This window comes from Arvicola amphibius, chromosome 17 (assembly GCF_903992535.2).
Source record: "Arvicola amphibius chromosome 17, mArvAmp1.2, whole genome shotgun sequence".
NCBI lineage: Eukaryota > Metazoa > Chordata > Mammalia > Rodentia > Cricetidae > Arvicola > Arvicola amphibius.
In genome coordinates, this window is record NC_052063.2 from 37,137,741 (window position 1) to 37,162,698 (window position 24,958).

Sequence of the window (24,958 nt, forward strand, 5' to 3'; positions counted from 1 at the left end):
AAGATAATCGGCTCACGTCTCCCCTGCTGATGAACTCTGCCCCACTGCTGACACAGCCATCTCCTGCTATTGTAACTAGACACTGAACTAACAGACGCCGAAACTACATACTTTGATGTACTTTTCCCAAATTAAACAACATAAGGTTGTTTTTTTTTTCTTAAGGAAATGACCTTAAAGTGCACCTTAATAATAAATAATAAATGACCTTAATGTGTCCCGCAAGGGTAGCCACAAGTTCAAAACAATCTGCACCTCAAACAAAAAGTTGTGTGTGTGTGCGCGCGCTGCCTGCTCGCGCGAGAGAGGAGAGAGAGAGAAGAGAGAGAGAGGAGAGAGAGAGAGAGCGTATGGATTAGGGAGGGAAGGGAGGGAGGTCGGGCTGTATTTCTCCACCTTTCCCCCCTTTCTCCTCTCTATCTTTCTTTTTTCTTTCATTTAGGGAGGGAGGGAGGAGAGATCTTATGATGACCACAATATCCTGAACAATTCAAGCATCATAATAAAGATATGCATTGAAAAAATTCCCTTTTTGGGAGACAGAATTCTCCCTGTGTATCCCCTGACTAGCCTGAAAACCTTGCGCTAGTTAGACGCATGGCTGGCATCAAAATCACAAAGACCAAGCTGCTTTGCCTCCCAGTGCAGAGAATGTGCCACCGTACCCAGCCTGGCATGCACGACTTCACACTAAGGTTTTAAGATACCCATAAGGGTAAACTTCTCCCTTCTTTGGAAGGCAGTCTGGTGGGATCACTCTTTTTTTTTTTAAATTTTATTCCTGGGATTAGACACTTGGGGGCTGCCAAGCAAAAGCTCTTGGCAAGTCTATGTTTATACACAATGGTGCTCTCCATGATAATAATTCTCTAAATCCTCAAGTCACAGTAAGGAAAACCCAGTAATATTATTTCTTGAATCTCAGTCTAGTTGATGGACAGGCTTTGGGAGCGGGTGAGACACCACACATTATCCTCCCCTCCCACCGAAGATGCCTACAGTGTCTTTCCTAAAGACTGATCTTCAGAAGCCCCTGGTAGTGTAGTATTCTCTCCTGGCTGCCCACACTTGGTTCACAGAGCAGAGAGGCATGGGGGTGTAAAGATGCCCACCTGCACACTGAAGAGGAGGATCTCTGGCCCATCTGCCCCTCTTTCATATGCACACGGGACACCAGTGGCCCAGGTATGAGACAAGCCCCACCTTCCTCTGTGATGGAAAATGTTCTTCCCTTCATGACCACTTCGGCGGGCAGCCACTGCTTCCTGGCCTTTTGGCTGAGAGCACGTGTAAAACTTCTTCTAAAGAGAAGTTTTACTTATTTAAGAAGTGTATCATCAAGCTGTTAACTGACCTATAAAATGAAACCTACACCTGCCATAGAGCAAACCAACTTAATGATACTGATGCCCTAGATTTTCCTCAAACTATTAATATTTTCAACTTTTTTCACTTAAGAAAATTGTTTATTATATATGTAACATTCTGCTTCCGTGTATGCCTACGTGCCAGAAGAGGGCACCAGATCTTATTACAGATGGTTGTAAACCTCCATGTGGTGCTGGAATTGAACTCAGGACCTCTGGAGAGCAGCCAGTGCTCTTAACCTCCAGTCCCTTCTTTCATTCTTAATGTAGGTCTCTTTCAAGTTTTACGATTTCTTTGGAATATTGCTTCTGTAACTTCTTTTCTGCCTTTCTTTCTTTTTTGTTTTCTTTTTCCTTTCTTTTTTTTTTGTTTTTTGTTTTTTTTTTTGTTTTTTGTTTTTTGTTTTTTCGAGACAGGGTTTCTCTGTGGCTTTGGAGCCTGTCCTGGAACTTTCTCTGTAGACCAGGCTGGCCTAAACTCACCGAGATCTGCCTGTCTCTGCCTCCCGAGTGCTGGGATTAGAGGTGTGCACCACTGCCTGGTGTTTCTAAAACTTCCGATGTTTGGCTTAACATGTGAAGGAATCTGAGACAGATCTGTGGCGCCCTTGAAAGCGAGGCACCACTGTCAAGCTTTCAGGCAAAGATGAGAAGACATTCCTCCACTGCACTGCATGAGGAAGTCAAGAGTAGCGGAATGTTATTTTATCCACCCAAAAATATTTTGAATGGTCGTTTATTTATTTATTTACCAAGATAGCATCTCTCTATCGAACCCTGGCTGTCCTAGAATTAGCTCTGTAGACCAGGCTGGCCTCCAACTCACAGAGTTCCATCTGTGTCTGCCTCCCTAGTGCTGGAATTAAAGGCGTGCAGCACCATGCCTGCCTCAAAAGGTTGATTTATTTTAAAATAAAAGGCTTAAGTTGACGTTCTTCACTGGAAGACTACTTTATTAATGGAATCAAATAACTCCTTAAATCTTTAAAGCCGACAGTAATTATCGATAGTGAGAAAAGCATCTCATTGTGACTTGTGACTTACGAACCCTGCTGTCACTGAACGTAAGAGATGTCATCAAACTCAAAGTCAAAGCTTGGCTGCAACACCTGACTTTACTGACAAAGTACAGCTGCAATAAATTTTCTTCTCGGACATTCCAGGTTACACAATAAGAGTCTTTAGGTGTTCTCGAGTCTCTAAGGAAGTTGCACATGTTATATAATACGTGGACTCTTTTGGACACAGGCACTTCTAGTTTTGCTAAGTTTACTGTGGACACAGAGGCCAGGAAAGGAAGAAGAATTAAGTCTTTGTATTGAGTAGGGCCAACAACTGCCTTTGCGGTTCTTTGGGTTACTCAGTACTCTGAGACAATGACGCTGTTATTCATCTTCTTGCCCCACTTTTGGCCTATAATATGTCTATTTCCCATTGATAGCTCTTTGACCTATGTGTGACCCACGCCATAATAACCTCTTTCTTCTCTTTCCTTAACAGTTCTCCCTCAGTGGTAGCTTTAGTGAGAATGTTCTCCACAGGCTCATAGATTTGAATCCTTGGTTTCCAGCTGTGGAACTGTTTGGGAAGGATTAGGAGGTGTGGTCTTGCTGGAGGAGGTTTGTCACTGGGGACGGGATTTAAGGTCTCTCTCTGCCTCATGCTTGTGGATCATATGTGAGCTCTCAGTTATTGCTCCAGCACCATGCCTACCCACCTGCTACCATGCTCCCTGCCATGATGACCATGGACTTCACCCTTGGCAGCCATGAGCCCCAAATTAGATGCTGTCTTTTATAAGTTGCCTCGGTTATAACAATAGAAAAGCAACCAAGACGGCTTTCATCTTGTGATGTGGGAGAGTCTTCTGTTTGAGTTGATTTCATTGGCTAATAAAGAAACTGCCTGGCCCATTTGATAGACCGCCCCTTAGGTGGGTGGAGTAGATAGAACAGGAAGAAGGAAGTGAGGTAGATGGCTCAGTCAGATGCCACACCTCTCCTAAATTAGGCAGACTGCCTTGCCTCACCTCAGAGAGAGAGATGCAATGAAGCTCCAGCCCAAGATGGACGTACGCTAGAAACTTCCCGGTAAGACACCGCTCATGGTGTTACATATATTATTAGATATGGGTTAGTCAAGATGTGAATAAGAGGCTGAAAATAATGGGCCAGGCAGTATTTAAAAGAATACAGTTTCCGTGTAATTATTTTGGATAAAGCTAGCTGGTGGCTGGGAGCTGGGCGGCAGGAATGCAGCCCGCAGCTCCACACTACAGAATGGCACCCAACGTGGATAACTGAATCCGCAGAAAGCCTGAGAAAGCTTGGGAAAGACTAGAGAAAAGCATGTTTTCTTGATAATAGCGATTTCTCAGGTCTGAGCAAGCGCTCTCATCTAAGAGAGGCTTCCTGACTCAGCTTCAGCTGCAAAGCCCTGCAGCTCATTAAGAGGTCCTGCCACAAAACACTTAAACGATGTTGATGAAAAGCTTTTCAGTTTTCAGCTGTAGCAGGAAAAAAGTTGCGCTGTTTTAAAATGCGGGCTTTATGGGCCATCCTACCAGGGCAAACTCTGACTCTTTCAAGCAGGCGGTCCTGACTATGGAACTTTTGATTGTTGTTTAACACTGTTGCAGCTGGCTTGCTGGCAGGGACCTTGAACCGCCACAGAGCTGTGGTGATAAACATGGCTACAGCCAGTACCTCTGCTATGAGGCTGGAAAGCTAAGGAATGGGCTGGATCTAGCTGTCAAAGTCATTCCTTTAGTCCTACTGATATTGTTTGGTAAAGTAAAGACTCATGTAGTCAGAAAGAGAGATATACAGTAAAAGAAAAATTCAAAGTCGAAGAAAATGTCTAAGTGGTTTACACTGTGTTAAAAATATATGCAGGCTAAAGGTTAAAGTTCTTAAAAGAAAAAAAAAGTAAAAGAAAAGAGAAAAAAAGAAGTAGTTTGTTGTGGTGGTACACACCTTTAATCCCAACACTTGGGAGGCAGAGGTAGATTGACCTCTGTGACTTCAAGGTGTGGCAGCACACACCTTTAATCCCAATGCCTGGGAGGCAGAGACAGACAGATCTCTGTGAGTTCTAGGTGTGGTAGCATATGCTTTTAATCCCAGCACTTGGGTTGCAAAGGCAAGTGGATCTCTGAGAGTTCAAGGACAACCTGGTCTACAGAGTTATTCCAGGACAAAGATATACAGAGAACCTATCTCAAAAAGTAAAAGTAAAAATAAAAATAAACGAAATAGAGGTTAAAACAAAGCTGCACAAAGATGGAAAATATACGGAGAACCTTGATACTGTATGCTATTATGCTCTCTTTGGATTGTTTGAATGCTGAGGAAGGAGCAACAGCTGCTAAAAGATATTTGTTTATAAATGCTGCTGAACTAATACAACATAGATATTTTGAAAATACCTTGACTTCAGAATTTGGATCTAAGGATATGATACTTTGGAAAAGAGATTCTTCTTTTATTTTTACAGAAAATGAGACTCTGTGGATTGCTTCTATCCCAATATGGTATGATAGACCACGCCCTCCTGAAAGGTTGCTGTGAACACCTTCAGAAAATTACTTTACCCAACTGATGACTGAAATGAACCTGGCACAAAGGTTACACCATGAAATATCTGATTAACAGCGTCCCCATTCAGCAGGAAGCAGTTTGGAGAGAAATAACTGCGCCCATATTCCCAAATATTGTTTATAAATGTTCTTTTACATTTAAAGGGGGAGATGATATAGATATAAATAAGTTGGATTGTTGTGAATCTTGGTTAATGATATTAAGGTCAATCTTCTTATATGTATTTCTGATCTTGATTAAGGTATTGTGATTGTGTAGTTCTTTTAAAAATGTAATGTATAATTAGGAAATATAGGTTGTTAATGAATAATCATCAATAATAGTAAAGCTTATAGTCATGTTAGTTAGATTTTCTAGATATATAGAGATATATTTCAGTAAGATAGACATTCTTCATATCTTTCAAAGACTACAGAATATTCCACCTAAATGTCTTAATAACTTAGGACTTTTCATGACAATGAGATACATCTGCTCCTGGCAGCACAAGCTACTTTAAGAGAAAGATGGGCATTGAAGAGGCTACTTATGGAGTTTGATAGCCATTGGGCAAGAAACTGCTCTTGCTTGGACTGTTGCATAAACTGGACACAGAGAACCCACAGAGAGGACTGCTGAACTTGCCTAAATGTGAGATGATTCTTTGGGGTTCCTGACTCATGAAAGAGTCTGCGAGACATTCTGCAGGACACAGCAGATACTGACTGAACTGCCTTTGAAATTTCCTGCTTCATGGAAACGTCTGCTGGAAACTATGGGCCTGTAGGCTGAAGATGGATGCCCCAACGGTACAGAGGAACTTTGGGTGACTGTCCAGGCAGCAAGTTGTCTCTGTTATTTCTAGAGTTTGGAAGTTGCTTGTTTCTTGTTCACCTAGGTAATATTGTGTTCTTCTGGAGTCTTTGATGGAGTTGAAGAATAGATAGATAGTTATAGTTTTCCTTTGTTATGATAAAAGATAAAGTAGATATAAATACTGTAACTGTAATTCTTACTTGATAACTGTTTTGTTATATGTAATTTTGCTATGTTAAAGTTAAAGCCTTCTTTTTATTGTTTAAACAGAAAAAGGGGAAGTGATGTGGGAGAGTCTTCTGTTTGAGTTGATTTCATTGGCTAATAAAGAAACTGCCTGGCCCATTTGATAGACCGCCCCTTAGGTGGGTGGAGTAGATAGAACAGGAAGAAGGAAGTGAGGTAGATGGCTCAGTCAGATGCCACACCTCTCCTAAATTAGGCAGACTGCCTTGCCTCTCCTCAGAGAGAGAGATGCAATGAAGCTCCAGCCCAAGATGGACGTATGCTAGAAACTTCCCGGTAAGACACCGCTCATGGTGTTACATATATTATTAGATATGGGTTAGTCAAGATGTGAATAAGAGGCTGAAAATAATGGGCCAGGCAGTATTTAAAAGAATACAGTTTCCGTGTAATTATTTCGGGGCACAAGCTAGCGCGGCGATCAGGAGCAGGGCTGCAGGAAAGCAGCCCACAGCCCCTCACTACAATCTTGGATTACTTAAGCCCCACCTCTTCCTTTCTCTCACTTTCATACTCTTTCTGGGTGTACCTTGACATTTCAGCTCTAGTCTCTGAACTTCCTGAAATCTAAACTCCCTAGGTTTGCTTGTGAGCTAACTTCCTAGAGAACATTCTCATCTGGAAGGGTACAGTCAGTGTACTCACCCTCCAGTCAGCACCTCTGCCCATCCTCTTGCCTTTCCGCGGGCGCCTGTCCAGAGCACACTACCGGGAGCCTGTGACAATCTTTAACCCTCCTTACCTCAGGCAGCCACGGGGCTGGTCACTTTGGCTATTCTTTCTCAACCAACTTGTAGGAGGGATGACTAAGCCTTAATGGGCCTGACAGCCAGCCTGCCGAGACTGACAGTAAAGAACATATGCAGAAGCTAATTCCTGAAAGCCACCTGGGTCTGCCCAAGGGCCTTGACAACAGCAGACAAGTCTGACAGGAGATGATGGGAACTTATGGGCAGTGACCACATTACCTCAGCAGATCCTCACTCCCGGGCAGGGTGGGGAGCATAGAAGGCTCACCCCTTCCTAAAATAAACCAAACTTGTTATTTCAACCTGTTCCTGGTGCCTGTATTGTTGGTACTGGGCCTACTTTTCCCTCTCCCCCAAGGAACACCCGATGGGACCCTCAACACCAGCGCTTCTGACTGGCCCTCCACTCTAATCTTTTCTTCACTTCTCACCTGCTGTGCATGGAGTCTCCTAGCTGTCATCCCGCGTCCTCTTGGCCACCACTGTCCTAATTCATCTTGTCACGGCTAAAATCATTCGGTTAAAGTACCGGCTTATTATGACATCTGATAAATGTCATGTCCTATGCGTGCTGCTCCTGTCTTACTGTAATTGTCCTGGCAGGAGTGGAGGTATTTCTAAAGAGACACTCTGCCGCTTCCTTCCAGAGATCTAATTACTGAGACAAAGTACCAAAAGGAATATGAATTTCCCCAGGAGTCGCACGCTGGCAGAAGGGAAAAGCTGAAACCCCGCGCCAGTCAAAGGGGAAGCCTGTCTCTGAGGAAAAGATTTCACACAGTGCTACAACACGTCAGACCGCCTTACAGGGGACACAGAGGCCGAGACAATGATGGCTAATGATGGACAGGACCATGGTTTGCCCAGGACTGCTTAGTTATGCATACTCATTACCCTCTGTTTAACCAAAACTTCATGTCAGGATACTGAAGATGAGCTGAAAGGAGAGGCTGTGGGGGACTAGTCCCCAGACCTCTTCCTTCCCCAAATGGTCACACTGAACAGGACTAGTCAGTCCCCGGACCTCTTCCTTCCCAATGTGGTCACACTGAACAGGACTAGTCAGTCCCCGGACCTCTTCCTTCCCAATGTGGTCGCACTGAACAGGACTAGTCAGTCCCCGGACCTCTTCCTTCCCAATGTGGTCGCACTGAACAGGACTAGTCAGTCCCCGGACCTCTTCCTTCCCAATGTGCTCGCACTGAACAGGACTGGTCAGTCCCCGGACCTCTTCCTTCCCAATGTGGTTGCACTGAACAGGACTAGTCAGTCCCCGGACCTCTTTTTTTCCTTCCCAATGTGCTCGCACTGAACAAACATGCTTCTATTTTTCCACCTTGTCCTTTGAATCGGCTGAGCCTAACTTGTTAAGGCTGCGAGGGCCCAGGCTTAGGCCCTAACGACTCACCATCACCATCATTTCGTGTATGTTCCATTCCAAAGTGCATGTGCCCTGGCTCAGGGGCGCACTTGTAACCTGTCTCAACATATGCACCTTCCTCGAATCCAGTGGTCCTCACCCCTCCTGATGCTGTGACCGTTAAGACAGTTCTTCATGTTGTGCTGACCCCCAGCCAAAAATTATGTTTGTTGCTACTTTATAACTGCAATTTTGCTGTTATTAATCATAACATAAATATATGATATATAGGATATCTGATACGCAACCCCTGTGAAAGGGTCACTCAACTCTCAAAGGGGTCACGACCCACAGATGGAGAATTGCTGTTTTAATCACACCTTTCTAATACTTCTTTGCTTGCTAAACTACTTATTTTTTTCTCTTTTATTTTCTACTTCTTTTTATTTTACTGGGATGGAATCCAGTTCTGACAGGCATGATATGTGCATGACAGGCATATAATCTGTCACCAAGTTCTACTCCCTCCTGTTTACTTTTCTTTGTTTTGTTGCTTGTTTTTCCAGACAGGGTTTCTCTGTCCTGGAAGTTGCTCTGTTGACCAGGTTGGCCTCAAACTCAGAGAGCCTCCTGAGTGCTGAGATTTCAGGCGTGTGCCACCATCACCCAGCCACGTCGATTTTCAAGACCACAGTTCAAATGTCACTTTCTCTAGGAAGCCGGTCTGTCAAACCTCCAGTGGCCAATCTGCGTCATCTGGGTGTCTTATCTTCGTAGCGCTGGCCTCGTCCGTCACCCCATCTCAGTTTAGCGACTGTCTCTCCTCCAGCTCCAGCAGGAGAGCTGTACTGAGCTCATCTTACCCCAGGGCTTAGCTCACCGACTCAGGGATCAATATGTCTGCGGGCTGAAGTGAGGGAAACACAGGGGAACAGGCAGAGGCTGCCTCATTTGTCTCCCACTGATGGCTTTTGGCTATAGGTCCTATACCATTGCTATTCTTCCTTCCAGCTTTTTTTTTTAAAGCGTATAATATATTATCATTATCTACAGTTTCCAACCGTGCTCAGCTTAGGCCTTACATTCTCACCTGCTCCCTCAAGTGCTATCATATGCAAGTTTGACTCTTAAGGGGTGTTTTCGAAATGGGGGGGGGGGAACACTGACCTTTTACAATCATTGTATCCAGCATCTAGTGTCGTCTGCAGTCAGCATACAAGCCAAAGACCCAAAGGCGACCTCATGGTCCTGCCTGACTCTGCAGCACTCTCTCATGACAAAGCCCTTCTATGTCTCTGCTTCTCATTCATGAGGACTCAGGGCCCACTCTTACATCCAGGTCTCCGCAATGGCCCACAATGCTAACATGTTCCTCTTCCAACATGTCTTTACCCAAATCACACCTTCTCAGTGACGTCTTCCACAGCCACCCTGTTGTCTTCCACCTGACAGCTTCCAATTCCACCTTGTTCTCAGCGGCCTTCATTACCTGGCTCACTCTACTGTTTGTTTTGTTTTTATTTTTGGAGACACGGTTTCTCTGTATAGCCCTGGCTGTCCTGGAACTTATGTAGAACAGGCTGGCCTGAAACACAGAGAACTGCACCTGCCTCTGCCTTTCAAATGCTGGGTTTAAAGGCACATGCCACCATGCCAGGCTACACTCTACAGTTAACTGCTTCTTTCGGCAAATGTAAATGCCTCATGGGTAAGGATTTTCGTCATTATGCCTCCTGACGAATCCCCAACATCTCATTCTTGGAACACAGCAAGGGCTCAGTGATTGATGGTATGGTTTGCAGGCTTTAGAGAACAGCCCCACCAAACAATAGCAAAACAGAATAGACAATTAAAACAATGTGTAAGGGATTCAAATAGATATCTCTGATGAATATATATATATATGTATATATATATAGTGTGTATAGTGTATATATGTGTGTATGTATATATTCTGTGTATATATGTAATATATACATGTACCTCTGTGTGTTTGTGTGTGTGTGTGTGTGTGTATCCGACCAATAAGCACACAGAAATACAGTACCATGGGGCTGGAGACATAATCTTTATCAGGAGGCTGGAATTCAGACTCCAGCATCCACATCACATGACTTATATACACCTGTAACTCCAGCTCCAAGGGATGTGATGACCCCCTTATAGAGTGATGGACAATTGTGAGCTGGTGTTCTTAACAACTGGCCCATCTCTCTAGCCCTATATTAAGAATTTCTTCATCGATGACGAGCTCAAATTTTTTTTCTACAGACCAGCATTAGATTTCACAATCCTGACCAGTTTTCTTCTACCATTTGGCAGTTACAAAATAAATTTATAAAGAAATAAAAAACGAAGACTTTCAAATAAGCAAGTACCTCAACATTAATGAGCTAGTGAGCCTTAGATGGCCGAGCCACCTTGTTGCAGAGCTCACACATGTACCCGCTATCATTCTGTCCTCTCCAACTTGGGTTCTTCGGGAAAGGCCTCATTCCATATTTTCTTCAGCTGAAACATGTTTTGAAGAACCCACAGGTCACTGTGCTTCTGACTCTAAACTGATCTCAACCCTTTTACTATTCTCTGAGCCGAAATGAAACAAGACACTATTTTCTAGGCTAAGAAGAAACCCCTAGTTCATTTAAAATTCTGCATATTTTATATAAAAAAATCTGCTAAAGATTCCTAAAACGAAAAAATCACATTTGGGCCGTCTCATTTAATGTGCCCTGATTTTTCCCCAGGCCACTTCTCCACAGGACTGAACAATCTGCTGATCCACAGGGATGAACCCTCTGCCCCCATCCTTCACCAAGGGCTTCTGTAGATATTGCTGAGGGGATGTCTGCTTTGTTCTTCAGACACTGAAGAGAGGGGATGGACCCTGGGGCTTGTCAGCAGGAGGGCATTTGGTCTGCCAGGCTGCAAGGGCCTTCGTCCAACTGAAACAAAAATTAACTTGGAAGACTGCTAGGAACAGGCTCCAACTGGCCAAGTATAACAGATAGGGAAGGGGAAGACGTTCAGAGTCATAGCTGGGCTCTAAGCTAAGAACTAGAGTTTCTTCTACCCCTTACAAGACATTTAGGTAACTTCCTCCACAAAAAGTTGGCTTCTTTGAAACCACCAGAGATTATATATATTGACTCCTATAACAAACTGGGGCTAGTGGTGTGTTTACCTTGTTAAAAATTCAAATGCCAGCTCACCTAACCCGTGTTACCTTCAGCACGGAACGCGTCCTGCCCCTGACTAGCTTTTCCTACGTCCGTTCTCAGCGGGACGAAGCCCAGGCATATTTACAGTGGGGGCTAGAGGACGTGATAACCAAAGACAAGGCAGGGACCGTGCTTACAGAGTTCTCCTTTAACTGCAACCCTTCCCCGTTGGGAAGGGACGACCTTCTCTTGGAGTTTCTGTTTGGGGTGGAAGTCACGGTCCCAACTTTCTTCTTCACAGTGAGCACCTCACAGCTGGCCTGGTCCTCATTGTGCGTGCTCTTCCCAGCATTGATAACCCTGAAGAAGAAGAAGAAGCCAGAAAACGTAGATGAGACAGTAGTTTCTGGGAAGCCAAGTGCGCAGCCTCTATCTGAAGCCAGCCAAGGGGATATCGCAGCTGGCACCAAACTACTTGATGCAGTGGGGCCATGGTCTCCATATTTTATGTCTTGAATAAACTGAGCTGCTGAGGATGGAATCGCATTAGCACCTGCGAACACACTCGCTAAAGGTTGTTCTGATTGCAGCTCACCCTTGCAACACATGAAGCAACCACTACTTCAGGTTAATCAGAAGCCTAAACACTTTGACAATTACAACATAGACAGACAGAGTCGCTCGGGAAATTCTGTTCCATTTTCCTGAGTGATAAAGAGCAGAGTCACTATTGATCTTATTGAAAAGCACGGCTGCCATTTACGGCACATAGTAAAGTCCAAGGGAAGAGAAATCCATTCCTCACTAGCCGCCCCCCCCCCCTCACTTTTGCACATGAGACAGTGATGGGATCAAAGGTGTACTGTCAGAGTGTCCTTAGCTCCGCCTCCCTCCTACAGAATGATGATTACTGCTCTTGCACTTTGACTCGGACAGTGAAGACCCAGCAGAAAGTTCTGCAGAGTGCATGCAGTGCTTTGGATGAGTTTCTATGAAGTCGGAAGAAACTGAATGTTTTAGGAAAACATGCTCCACCATTCATGTACCTTTGCCCAAGTCCAGACTCAATTCTCTGTCAGCACCTCCATCATACTGATGGTGGTTAAACTAGATTTCCTGAAAAAGAGCTCCCCTTGATTGTGCACACACTTGTACACATGCACGCACGCGCGCGCGCGCGCACACACACACACACACACACACACACACACACAGAGCAGATTGAGGTCTGATTGTTGTATGGTCTCAGGCAGGGGATTTGAGGCAATCTTCTGCCAAACCCAGGGACTACATGGAGGGGTCTCACACATTTTCATACTTTTTAAAATACGCAATAATTAAAGAGTTCCTTCCCTGGGACTCTCTTTTGAGCTGCACTTCCCCTAGGAGATGAAATCCTGTTCTTTGTTTGCCTATATAAGCCTGGCACACGCCATACTATTTATTTCTAACTGTGCAGAGCTCTCTTTCTTAATGAACTACAGTGTTGCCTCACAAAAAGTTCGTTCCCACACATTCATGGAATAAGAAATGGGTACCTTTATCATGATGAGCTTTTTATCTTTTTCTAAGTAGACAAGTATCATTTGATTAAAAAAAATTACTACTTTGGGTTGGCTCAATGGCTCAGTGGGCAAAACCATTTGCTGGCAAGCCTGATGATCCGGCTTGAAAGAGAAAAGAACAGTACCATTGTGGTTACCTCCGCATGCTCTAAGACAAAGGCCAAGCCCATCTCCTGCCATGATCTCTAGATCAAGGTTTTGTATTCATCAGAACGGCCTCCCTGTTCCTACTGACGTCACACACATCTTCATTTCAGCTGCTTTTGCGAGCAGAATCTGCTTTTATTCATTTCGTGTATTGTAGCTTTTTAGACTTTCTTTTTAAATTAAAAAAATTTTCAAGTTGAATTTTGCTTAAAACATTTAAATATCACCTTCTAGGGGCTAATAAGGAAGTGAGCATTCCTGCTGGCCTCTCTGAGATCAAGGGGCCCTTGCTTTTCATTATACCTGGTGTGGAGTGCTTGGGAGAGAGGGGGTGTCTTACCCTCACTTTCTCTCCTCTAAGGAAGGGACATTTTTGGATGCACATGGTGGGGTTACCAACAAGGTGATGATTAACAATGCCACACTGACTGCCAGAGTCAGTAACTGACTCCAAGTGCCACAGTGAAGGCCACAAAGGGATAAAGACCCCCATCTCGGCTCTTTCCCTGTGCACCATGAGGACGTCAGGCAGTCTGTGACAAGCAAGCTGGGTGTAGGGAAACACAGAGTAGACCAGCGCTGCTCTAGTACTGAGAGCAAGGGCAGCTTCCACTCTGCTTCTCTAACCACAGAAGAGTCTGAGTAAGACCCAAGGGAAGGAGGAGGCACAGGCGGCTCAGACCTCCCAGCCAGGAGATGCCCATGCTTGCTCCCTGTTATCTCACTAGGTAGGACCGCACCTCAGGACAGAACTGGTCCACCAGACTCATGCTTCTGATCTAACCTTGGGGAAACAAGCCACAAGTCCAGTCCCTCAGAGCACCTTGAGTGCAAGGTCTCAGTTTCCGTTTCCAGAACTTGGTGTAATCCCACATTAGCGCCTAACCATGTGCTGTAGTCTTCTGCTGCTTTGCTGTAAAGTAACAACAGCAAAAGCACCACAGAGCTTCAATAGCTCCCCGGAAGGCTGACTCACCAGCCTCTGCTGGCTTCCAGGAGTCCATAAAAGCACATAATTACTTAAATCATGAATTCAGAAATCACCATCCCCTTAAAATGCAGCCTCCTGTCTTCCTTTATGGGTCATAAATTCTGAAGCTGAGCTGGTTTTGCCAAGAGGTCCCCAAGCCTTGCGTTATATGTGAGAAACCCAAAGACCCTGGATGACTAAGACCAATACGAGATCACACAGCTAAAAACAGCAGAGCTGTGAACACACTTGCGAGCCCCGAGCTCTTTCCTTGGCCTCGGCGCTCAGGCTGTTATTTTCCTATTGTGCATCTATTCCTGGTGGCACGCGCTTCGGAGGTCTGCACCGCACTGACTCACCAGAGCTGGAGAGCTGAGAACGAGCAATTAGCAGTGACCTTACTCTGCCATTTCACGTTGAATCAGTTCGTGAATAACCCGGCAAAATGCTAAGACGTCAGAAATGTCAGTCTGGTGGGAAGACTGTAATACCTACCGTCCTGGTGAGACATTTCAGCACTGCCCAGCTGATAAAGGACTGACCAAAAAACCCCCTTTTCTTTCTTTAAGAGATTAAAGCACAAACGACCACCTTTTTTTTTTTCGTGTGTGTTTTGCCTATATGTATGTTAAACGTACCAGGCGCATGAAGAGGCCAGAAGTGGGCATCAGATCCCATGGAACCAGGCTATGACCCACCATGTGTGCCAGGAATCGAACCTGGGTCCTCTCGAAGATCAACAAGTGCTCCGTAAGTGTTGAGTCATCTCTCTGGCTGCCCTCCTCGCTGGCATCGTTGGAAATTGATTCCAGGGTCACATGTTCTCACTGATCTCCACTTCCTGCCCCCCTCCCCATCTTCTAGTTCCCAGAATGTCACCGTCAATATCTCTCACATGTTTAGTAGAAAGATTTGAGTCTCTTCCATTTACTTTGATCCTAAAAAGTTCATTGTCTACCAACTTAAATGCTGTATTTTCTTCTTCAAAGGCAAATGTGTTACCTGTCACATGAAAAGCGAACTAGATTCCTATACGTCAGCCTTCCTAAAGCTGTGACCCTGTAACATAGTTCCCTCGTGTTGTGCTGACGCCCAACCATAACGTTATTTCATTGCTACTTCATAACTGTAACTTTGCTACTGTTAGGAATCATAATGTAAATGTGTGATACACAGCATACCTGACCCCCCTCTAAGGAGTCGCGACCCACAGGTTGCGACCCGATGCAAGTCTAAAAGTTAATGGAGAAAAATCTTAATTTCCTAAGCTGGGGTGCAGCCGCTTCTTCTCACCGAAAGCATACAAATACATGGACAGTTAGCCTGCCCTTGTCTTCTGCTCCTAAATAAAGTCTCACTCCCTTGGGGCCTACACAATCTGCCTATTTTGAACATGTGCGGGTGGGCAGTAGACTATCATATTCCCAGTGAAGCTGTCTTCCAATCTCCTACAAAGAAGGCAAACATTTTCTCTGGAACCAATCTGGCTGCCATAAATTGTGGTTGTTATGAGCGTGGGCTCTCTGCTGAGAAAAGGGCACAGAGCAGGTACTATTGGATGAGCACAGGAGCCAGGGAGAAACCACCTCTGCTGCTCTCTTCCTGGGGAAGAGAATGGCGTTGTCTGTTGAGGTCTGTCTGTGTGCCAGAGAGCTGTCAGCACTTTGCAGGGAGTAATCAACTCTTCCCATCTTCAGGCCAGCTCTGTGAGGCGACTGCTGCCCCCACCTCTCAGAGTCAATGTGTGGCAGAGCGTGTGCCGTGACTGCTCATACCCCACACCTCACCTGCACCTCATGAATAACACCGTGAGTGGCCAAGGCATGTGTCGGACAAGAGGATTTTATTTATCAGAAGAACTGTGATAAGTTTTAAGTTAGAATTCAAATTCAGAAAGAAAGGGGAAAAAAGAGGATGAAGGAGAATTCCCGTCTGTTCAATACATAAAGTGTACAACCATTTTTCCTAACACCTGAAAGAGCAACGCAAGAGCTGCGGAGTTTGATTCTGTTTTTAAAGTCAGCATAAAGGCCGGGTGCTTTAAACTAAAGGTGTGGCCTGGAGTGAGAACACGGCAGGAATTACGCCCGCTAGGGAAGAGGGATTTTTGCAGGACGCTAGGTGGAGTGAGATATACCTGCCGATTCATTATAACTGAGAGGCAGACTGAAAACTGCCGGCCGGGGGAAATGAATCATTTATGAGAGATCAAATATAGCTGCCTATTACGAAATTCTCTTCTCTGGGTATCCTCGCTGTCCATGTTCGGTCAGGCTCTCTGAAGTGGGGAACTGACCACCCAGAAAGGCCACAGCAGGAAGACAACTTAATCCTTAATCCTGAGCTCCCAGGGAGATGATAAACTCCTGTCCCTGAGTAGTTTCGCTTTGACCAGACACCTGACAGGTCCTTTGATAACAGCCCTTAGCAAGACTGAAGACGGTCAGTGGGAGGGACTCCCATCAGGACTGGCAGTGTCCCCCCCCCCACCCCCCCGGACAGCCACTCGAGAGCAGGGGAGGGAACAGAAGCTCACTCCATCACTCCAGCTAACAGTAGCCACATGCCGCGAGAAGGAAGCAGGGCAGTATGAAACAGATTTCCTGGATGACAGACAGGCTTCTGTACTTCGGAGGTTAAGTACCACTTAGGGAGGAGACAGTGTGGTGAAGGCAGCCACACACACGCTTTGGTGGAGCCTTCTTCAGTGACCCACACTTTACCTTTCAGCACAGACTCTGGCTGTGGTTATGAGGGCTGTGGACAATCACAGGTCTCAAAGCCAATGTCCACCCTATGGATGGGCTAGAATTAAACACACACACACACACACACACACACACACACACACACACACACACACACACAAAGTGGAGTTCTTAAAAAAGCTGTAGTCTATATTTAAAATTTGAGATATTTACATTAAAATGTTCATATTCCAGCTTCTCTTGAAAATCAATGCATCTGCCTGCATACGTTCACACTATGTAACAACGGTTAGCCAACCCTGAGAGAAGGTTGTCCCCATGAGATTGGACAAGTCCTTGCTAGTTTATTACAGACCTTTGCTAGTTAAATTGACCCTGATATCACAGCGGTGACTATATGAACATAGGAAAATGATTAGACATGAACACCCTGTGATTGAAATAATTGCAAGTATTTACTGCAGGGCTAGGTGGTAGCTTAGCTGAGAAAGTGTTTGCCTTGTAGGTATAAGAACAGGAATTTTAGCTCTTAAACCCATATTTAAAAAGGAGGTATAGCCGGGCGTGGTGGTGCACACCTTTAATCCCAGGAGGGGCAGGCGGATCTCTGTGAGTGTGAGGTCGGTCAGGGTAGCCTACTTGGCAAACTGAGGGCCAGTGAAAGGTTTTGTCTCTAAAAGTCAGGTGATGGTACCTGACAATGACACTTAAGGTTGCCTTCTGCTCCTCCCCCCCACATGTAGACACAGATCTGAGTGTAGTGGTGCATACGCCTGTAATCCAAGCACTCTGGAAGCCACACAGGACTGTAAATTATAAGCCAGCCTGGGAATGTAGGGAGGTCCTCTCAACGAGGAGGAAGAAAACCAAACCGGGATGGATTAGTACATAGCATCGGCCGTCAGGGAGCCACGGTTGCCTATAGTATCACAGCTGTAGCAAAACCTCGCAACCCAAAGAAACAGAAATGCATTTCTCACTGCTCTGGAGGCAGGAAAGATAGGAGATAACATACCCTGGGTCTATCGAGGACTGTCTTCCTGGCTCATAGTGACAGTATTCTTGCTAGGTTACATGGCAGAAGGGACAGATGATATCTGTTTTTATTAGACTATTAATTCCGCTCACAGGAGCTCCGTCTTCAGCCCCTAGTGACTTCCAGGATGGCCCCACTTCCAACAGCGTCGCACAGGGGAAAGGTTCCAACACATGATTTGACACACACACACACACACACACACACACACACACACACACAGCCTACTGAACCTTTGTAGAAACACTGCAATTTCTCTCAGACTGACTCTAGAGCTGAGGCGTCCATCATTAAAGTTCCAAGGACACAGAGACGAATAAATGATAACAGAGCTATGGAAAAGGTCACTGATGAGGTGGCTTATGAATTCAGCTTTACTGAATGTGAAGAAGGAACCCACCCTGAGAGAAAAGCTCACGAAAGTGTCCCACGCACAGGAGCAGTCTGAGACAACGGAGCATGAGATGCAGTTTCTAATAGGTAGCCTGGGCAGGAGCTAACCATAGGCTGTAACCATAGGCTTGGTGAGGAAGATTATCTCAGAACGAAAACATGCAATTCTCCAGGGACTTTACCCCACAGAGTCCCCTGGGAGGAAATGAAGATCGCTTAAACAAAGGCTCGTTACGCTAACAGGGGTTCTGAAAGCGTTCTAGAAGCCTCATGTTAGATGAGGAAGGATGGCAACGGAGGCAAAAGCACTGGGGAAGATCTCTACGTACAAGTGACACAGAGGTCATGAGCCCAGCACTGGCTCTGGGTGGAGGAAGAGGAGGTGTTCAGAGGTGGCATGTGAAGTCCTGGACAGTCTGGCAGACATGGACCCATGGATGGGAGGGGAACAAGAGCATGAATCCCAGGTTCTAAGACGGCAAAATAGACAGGTGTTCCAGTTTGCTTTTTGTTGCTCTGATTAAAAAGAAAATGCTGACCAAAACCAACCCAGGGAGGAAAGAGTTTATTTCAGCTTACATTTCCCCGTGACAGTTCACCACCGACTGAAGCCAGTGCAGAAACTTAAGCAGGAGCCGAGGTAGGAACCATGGCGGGGAGGCTGTTTGGTGGCTTGCTCTCAGGTTTGTCATCAGCCTCTGTTCTTACACAGTCAGGCCCAACCTAGGGATGATAACACTCTCTGGGCTGGACCCTCCTACATCACTTAGCAATTAAAAAAATGCGCCGCTAGACAAGTCCATAGATCAATCCATGGTCTGAGAAGGCAACTATTCAGCTGAGGGGCCCTCTTTCCCAGTGTCTACTTGACAGCGGAGATTAGCCAACCTAACAGAGCGCTGAGATCAGGAAAGGAGAGAGGAAGGTGTGAAATGAGGTTTAGGGGTGCAAAGTTCTGCAAGATGAGATAATAAAAGTAGCTTTAGGTCAGCAGACAAAATGTTCTAAGATAGTAGAGATACCAAAGGCAGTGTTAGCCAAGTTCAGCTTAGCTGGGGCTGGGTCAGTGCTATTGCCTGTGGGCCAATGTGGATCAGTTTTTGTGTGGTTTACAAGCCGAGAATGGGTTTACTTATTTCTTTATTTTATAGTCTGAAGAGGAAAAAAAAAGCAGGATATGCTCAAAGCAGATGAAATTCCAATTTTATGTGCACAAGTAACACTTCATGGGAACACATCCACACTGTTTACTGGCCCATGGTCTGTGGCAGTCTTTTGCATTATGGTAGGGTACTTGTGAGAACAAACTCTAACTTCCCAACAGATCCAAGTAATTTACTTCGGGGGGGCTTTTCACAGAAAGTGTGCGTTACTCCTGAACTTAACTGTTAGGTCATAGTCTCTGTTTTCTCTGAAACTGTTGTTTGTGGACCAGAAACAGTTGAACACCAACTATGTCACAGAACTGGACTAAAATACAGGTGGTGAGAAGGGGGTTGGGCACCCAGGGCGTTGGCACGCACCCTGATGTCACTGCTTACACGAGGGGGAGGGACTTTGCTACAGTGATTTTGAAGAGACTTTTGGTTTCTATTATGTTTATCAGTATAATTAAAGGACTAAAAAAAAACCCCACACTGAAAATCAGAAGACACGCTGATGTGTGCAGGCCTCACGCAGACTTAGCCTGGCATTTTCCTCACTTGGCTGTTCAGATATAAACTTTAGCTTAGCAAGCCGGGCGGTGGTGGCGCACGCCTTTAATCCCAGCACTCGGGAGGCAGAGGCAGGCGGATCTCTGTGAGTTCGAGGCCAGCCTGGTCTACAAGAGATAGTTCCAGGAAAGGCTCTAAAAAAAGCTGCTGAGAAACCCTGTCTTGAAAAACCAAAAAAAAAGAAAAAAGAAAAAAAAAAAAACTTTAGCTTGGCAAAAATAACTATTACAAAGTTGCCTTAGGTGTTTCCTCTCAGTTATCCTTACTGCAAGGTAGTAACATCATCAGTGTCTCCGCTTCTGTATTTAAAGGGGGAAGTTCATGCTTGGTCAAATGCTAGAGCAGCTCAGAGATGGAAGCGCCACAGGGCCTCTCCAGAAAGATCTGAGGTTTCCGAGTCAAAACACAAGCGACATCTCTAAGTACAATGTTACTCATAGACAGCTGTTCTCGTCCACTGGGGATTTAAAAAATAAGGTAATGTAGTATGTTCTTAAAGAAAGATCTCCCTTTGTGAGAGAAACGACTTTTAAAAACAGATTGAACTTGGCAACTAATAAAATACGAAACCAAAAGATAAAGACACTGTAATCTCAGCAGACATCAAGGCATACACTCTCTTCTAGTTTGCTTCTCCGCCGCAGTAATAAAACACAGACCAAAAGCGACCTGGGGACAGGAGGGTTTGTTTCCACTGATACTTTACAGCCTGTATCTAGGGACACGCCTGTAGTAACTCAAGGCAGAAACCTGGAGGCTGGAGTTGACGTGGAGACCCTGAAGAACGCTGACTTCTGCCACCTGCCTAGGATGGCACCACCCCCAGTGGGCTGGTAGGCTGGTGGGCTGGGCCCTCCTATATCAGTTAGCAATAAAGACAATGTTCCACAGGTAAGTCCATAGGCCAGTGCTGAGGGAGGCCATCTTCAGCTGGGATTCTGGTTTTCTCAGGCACGTCTAGGTTTGTGCTGAATGACAAAATCGAACACACCCCTCTTCCCCGCCCTCTCCCACTCTCTGGGACTAAACTCAAGGTTAGCCACGCATCAGACAACTGCTACATCCCCCGAGCCCACAAATACATAATGCTTTAAAAAAAATATTCTAAAACGTATCGTGCAAAGCATTGGGCTTCATTTTTGACATTTCTGTCGCTGGTATTATGTGTTACTCTGAAGTTCATGTTGATATTATAACAGTCACTACAGTGTTTTCTCCGCTTGTTTTGCATTTTCCTTTTTCATTTTAAACACACACTAGGTTTGGGTCCCGGGGCGAAGCACTGGGGCAAGCGCTAGACCACAGAACCTCATACAGAGCCAGCCGTGAGAGCGTGTTTGAGCAACTCTTCTAATTGCTTCTGCTGACACCCCTTCACCCTCTTCACCAACCTGCCCCGCTGCAGCCTCGCACCCCCGCAGCCTCCTGTTTACACGCCACAAGCATCCTACTGCCTTCCTCTCTTCCCTCAGCACCTCTTTCCCCTGCTCATGTCCTAGTCCATAGTCCCACCCACACTTTCTGCGCACGCGTGAACATCACGTGAGAACATGGTCTGCGCCACTTCAGTTGACACGCTTTCCAGACCCGTCCGTTTTCTCGCAAACTTCATCATTCCATTGTTCTTCAGAGCAGAGGAAAATTCCACTGTGCATATTGACAAGGTTTTCATCATCCACTCACCCAAGGACAGATATCAGGGCGGAGTCCATCTTTCTGTTACTGTGAAAAATGCTACAATAAACGTGAATGGGCCAGCTCTTGTGTGCGTGCGTGTGCGTGCGCGTGTGTGTACGTGTATATGTGTGCGTGCATGCGTGTGTGTGTGTGTGTGTGTGTGTGTATGGTACGATGTATGCTCGACAGTGCTCAACAGCTAGCTCATACGCTTGTTCTATTTTTAATCTGTGAGGGTGTGTGTGCATGCGCGCGCGTGTGTGTGCGCGTGTGTATGTGTGCGTGCATGCATGTGTGTGTGTGTGTGTGTGTGTGTGTATGGTACGATGTATGCTCGACAGTGCTCGACAGCTAGCTCATACGCTTGTTCTATTTTTAATCTGTGAGGAACCTTCATGCTGATTTCCACCATGGCTGTATAGTTAGTTCACACCGCACCAGCAAAGGGTAAAGAATTGTCTTTCCCTATATCCTTACCATATTTTTTATCGGCATATTCTTCAAAACTCCCACAATACAACCCTGAAAATATCTTGTGTGTTGCTAGCCTTGTTGCTGAATAAAGAAAGTATCTGTCTATATAGAATTCTGCTATATTCCTCATAAATATTACACAAACAGAGAGAGGCAGTGCCATGTAGCATTATTTGGATTTGAGAAAAGTCTCCCATCCAACAATTAACCAGGCCTGATCCTGCTTAGCTTCCCAGGGTCAGATAAGATCAAATGTATTCAAGGTGTTATGGCTTGAATTTCTTAATTCTTGTTTAAGAAAATAACTTTAACGAGCTAGGGAGATAGCTCAATGGGTAAAGTGCTTGTCAGGTAAACTTTAGGAGCCAAGCTTGGATGCCAGGCACTTCTAATTCCAGGACCGGGGAGGTGGAGGTGGGAATGAGGGGAGAGGGAGGAAGAAGGTAGGAATCTCTGGGGATTGCTGGCTAGCAAGTCTTGCCTAACCACTGAGATCTAGGCCTGGGAGAGATTTTAGAGGGTTTCTCTGTGTAGCTCTGGCTGTTTGAAACTCACTTTGTAGTCTTGGCTGGCCTCGAACTCAGAGATTCACCTGCCTCTGCCTCCTAAACTCTGGGATTAAAGATGTGCAGCACCACCATCCGACTCTGAGAGATTTTATCTTAAAAAGAAATGTTTCCTAAAAAAGGACACCAGAAGTTGACCTCTGATTTCATGCTCTGCGCTGAACATGCTTCATGGGTAGGCATGTATGCGCATGTGTGGAAACCATGCCAACCAAACACAGAATAAAACAGAAGCATCCAGCGGGCAGTCAGGCTTTAATGGAGATTTGTGATTTTTTAAAATTTTTTTTTGATAGTGGAGACAGTCTCTCTGGGCTCGAGTCCCAGGCCAGCCACTCGACAGCTAGGTGACCTTCAGCAAGTTCCTTTATGTTCCCAATCGCCTCAGCTCCTCACCAGTAAGACAGAGAAGAAACACCAGTGCTTTCTTCGAGGCAAGCAGCTGGCTGACTGCTGAGAAGCAGCTACTTAAAAGCGTTTCCCATTGCACGGCTCGGCTAAAGCTTACAACTCTAGACACGAGAACAATACCATTATGTTCACTCAGTGCGTCAGTGTTATATGCAAAGTAATTCAGAGGCAAGAGTCAGACGAGCCATCCTGGCATCTTCTCACGGCAACTGAGATTATTTTAAATTGATATATTTCGACGCTAACACGGACGACGCTAACACGGACGACGACGCTAACACGGATGACGCTAACACGGACTACGCTAACACGGACGACGCTAACATGGACAACGATGCTAACACGGACGAAGATGCTAACATTGGACGACGCCAACACGGACGACGATGCAACACGGACGACGACGCTAACACGGACTACGCTAACACGGACGACGCTAACATGGACAACGATGCTAACACGGACGAAGATGCTAACACGGACGACGCTCTTGAGATGGGCTTCGCAGCAGCCAGTGGAACACAGGGAGCTGGAGGAGGCTTGTGACGCCTCACTGGGACTCTCTGCTCCAGACACAATCAAAATCAACAACAAGACCACCGCAAAATGTACTGGAAGAGCAGTACCCATTTTCCTTCTCAGGACTTCCGTCTTCGCATCCTGTTGTCTAAAAAAACGTGAGATCGAGAAGTAGCGTGCCTCGGGGGAAATCTTCACCCCTGCATTTTCACAAATGTGCCGGAGAAAACTTGTTCTGTTGAGGTCAGAACGCTAATGACACACCCAGAGGCCTCTGGGTTGGGTTCTCATCTGACCCCAGACCCAGGGAAAAGCTCGGTTGCCAATCCAAGTCTCCTCAATGGAAAGGGGAAAGAACAGGACATGTTAAACCTTGAGGCCCCGGGCTAGCAAAGTAACGTTAATCAAAACCTACAACCAAATGAACTCAGTTTCGTCATGCCACACCATGAGCGTGAATGAGCGCCAGAGTGGCTGATCTGGTTGCTCAAGCCTAAGATGTTTTAAGTGGGATTTCTTATGTTGTCTCAAAAAGCAGAATATCATGAATTGATGAAATTGTTTGAACTGACTTTTATGAAGTGAGTCACAAGTTATGAAGGTGCCCAGCTAAGATTAGAATGACTGTAGGCATAGTTTGCCCAAGGGGAAGAAAAACATACAATAAACAACCTGAAAGGGGGTGGGTTAAAGGTTGAAGTTACTATCCTTGGGAGGGGAAAAGCTGAAGGATGTCATACTCAGGTTGACTGGGTGCAACTGAAACTAGCTACTACTGACTTCTTATTTGGGGATTTTCATGTTTCTTTATGTTTTAGTTCGATCCCTAGGTACTTAGCATGGGTAACATCATTGGGATTGGTCTGCTTTGGTCTGGGGTACTTGGCCAGTCTAAAGACACGGCCTCTCATAAATCTGAGTTAACTGAAATTCAAGAGAAACAACTCAACTACCCCCCAAAAAACTGTATTCCATTCCAAGAACCTCTAGCAGAACAGGCACTTGGGAGCAAGCTAACAGAGCTGTGGCTACAGGGGCCAGGACCCGAGGCATTCCACCGTGGAGCCTGCCTTACAGCCAAGCGCCTGCCTAACCAGGAGGCACAGCTGAGTTAAACACAGAACAGCTGCCCTGGGCAGGGGAGTTTCAGGGCCGAAGGGAGCCATGAAGGCAGAGACAGGCATTTTCTGATACTATCAATCTAAAGCTACCCAGCTAAACAATGAACTCCCTTTATGGGAATCCATGGCACTGGAACTACGCAGCAGCTGGCTTATCTCTGTGTAGAACCTGCGGGCATCTGTGCATCAATTAAGAAGCCTCTAAAGGCCTCTTCCCCAACTGTTGAGCCTGTCTCCCCACATCATCTTCACCTCTCCCATACTTAGGCCAAAATCTAAACTGCTTTCAGAGCTAAAATGATTTTCTAAATAACACAGATTCTCCTTGTTTCATTGAGGGAATTCTCTGGTACCCAGTAAGCCATATTTAACATTCAAC

The 24,958-nt window shown here is 45.6% G+C and overlaps 1 protein-coding gene across 1 annotated transcript in view; it reads right to left on the minus strand.

Moving 5' to 3' along the window:
• Ppm1h (protein phosphatase, Mg2+/Mn2+ dependent 1H) overlaps nt 1–24,958 on the minus strand; it is a 271,738-nt gene that overhangs the window by 159,070 nt on the left and 87,710 nt on the right. The window contains exon 2 of the mRNA XM_038314921.2: nt 11,475–11,637. Coding sequence (XP_038170849.1) covers nt 11,475–11,637 — 163 coding nt within the window. The remainder of the gene's footprint in view (nt 1–11,474; nt 11,638–24,958) is intronic.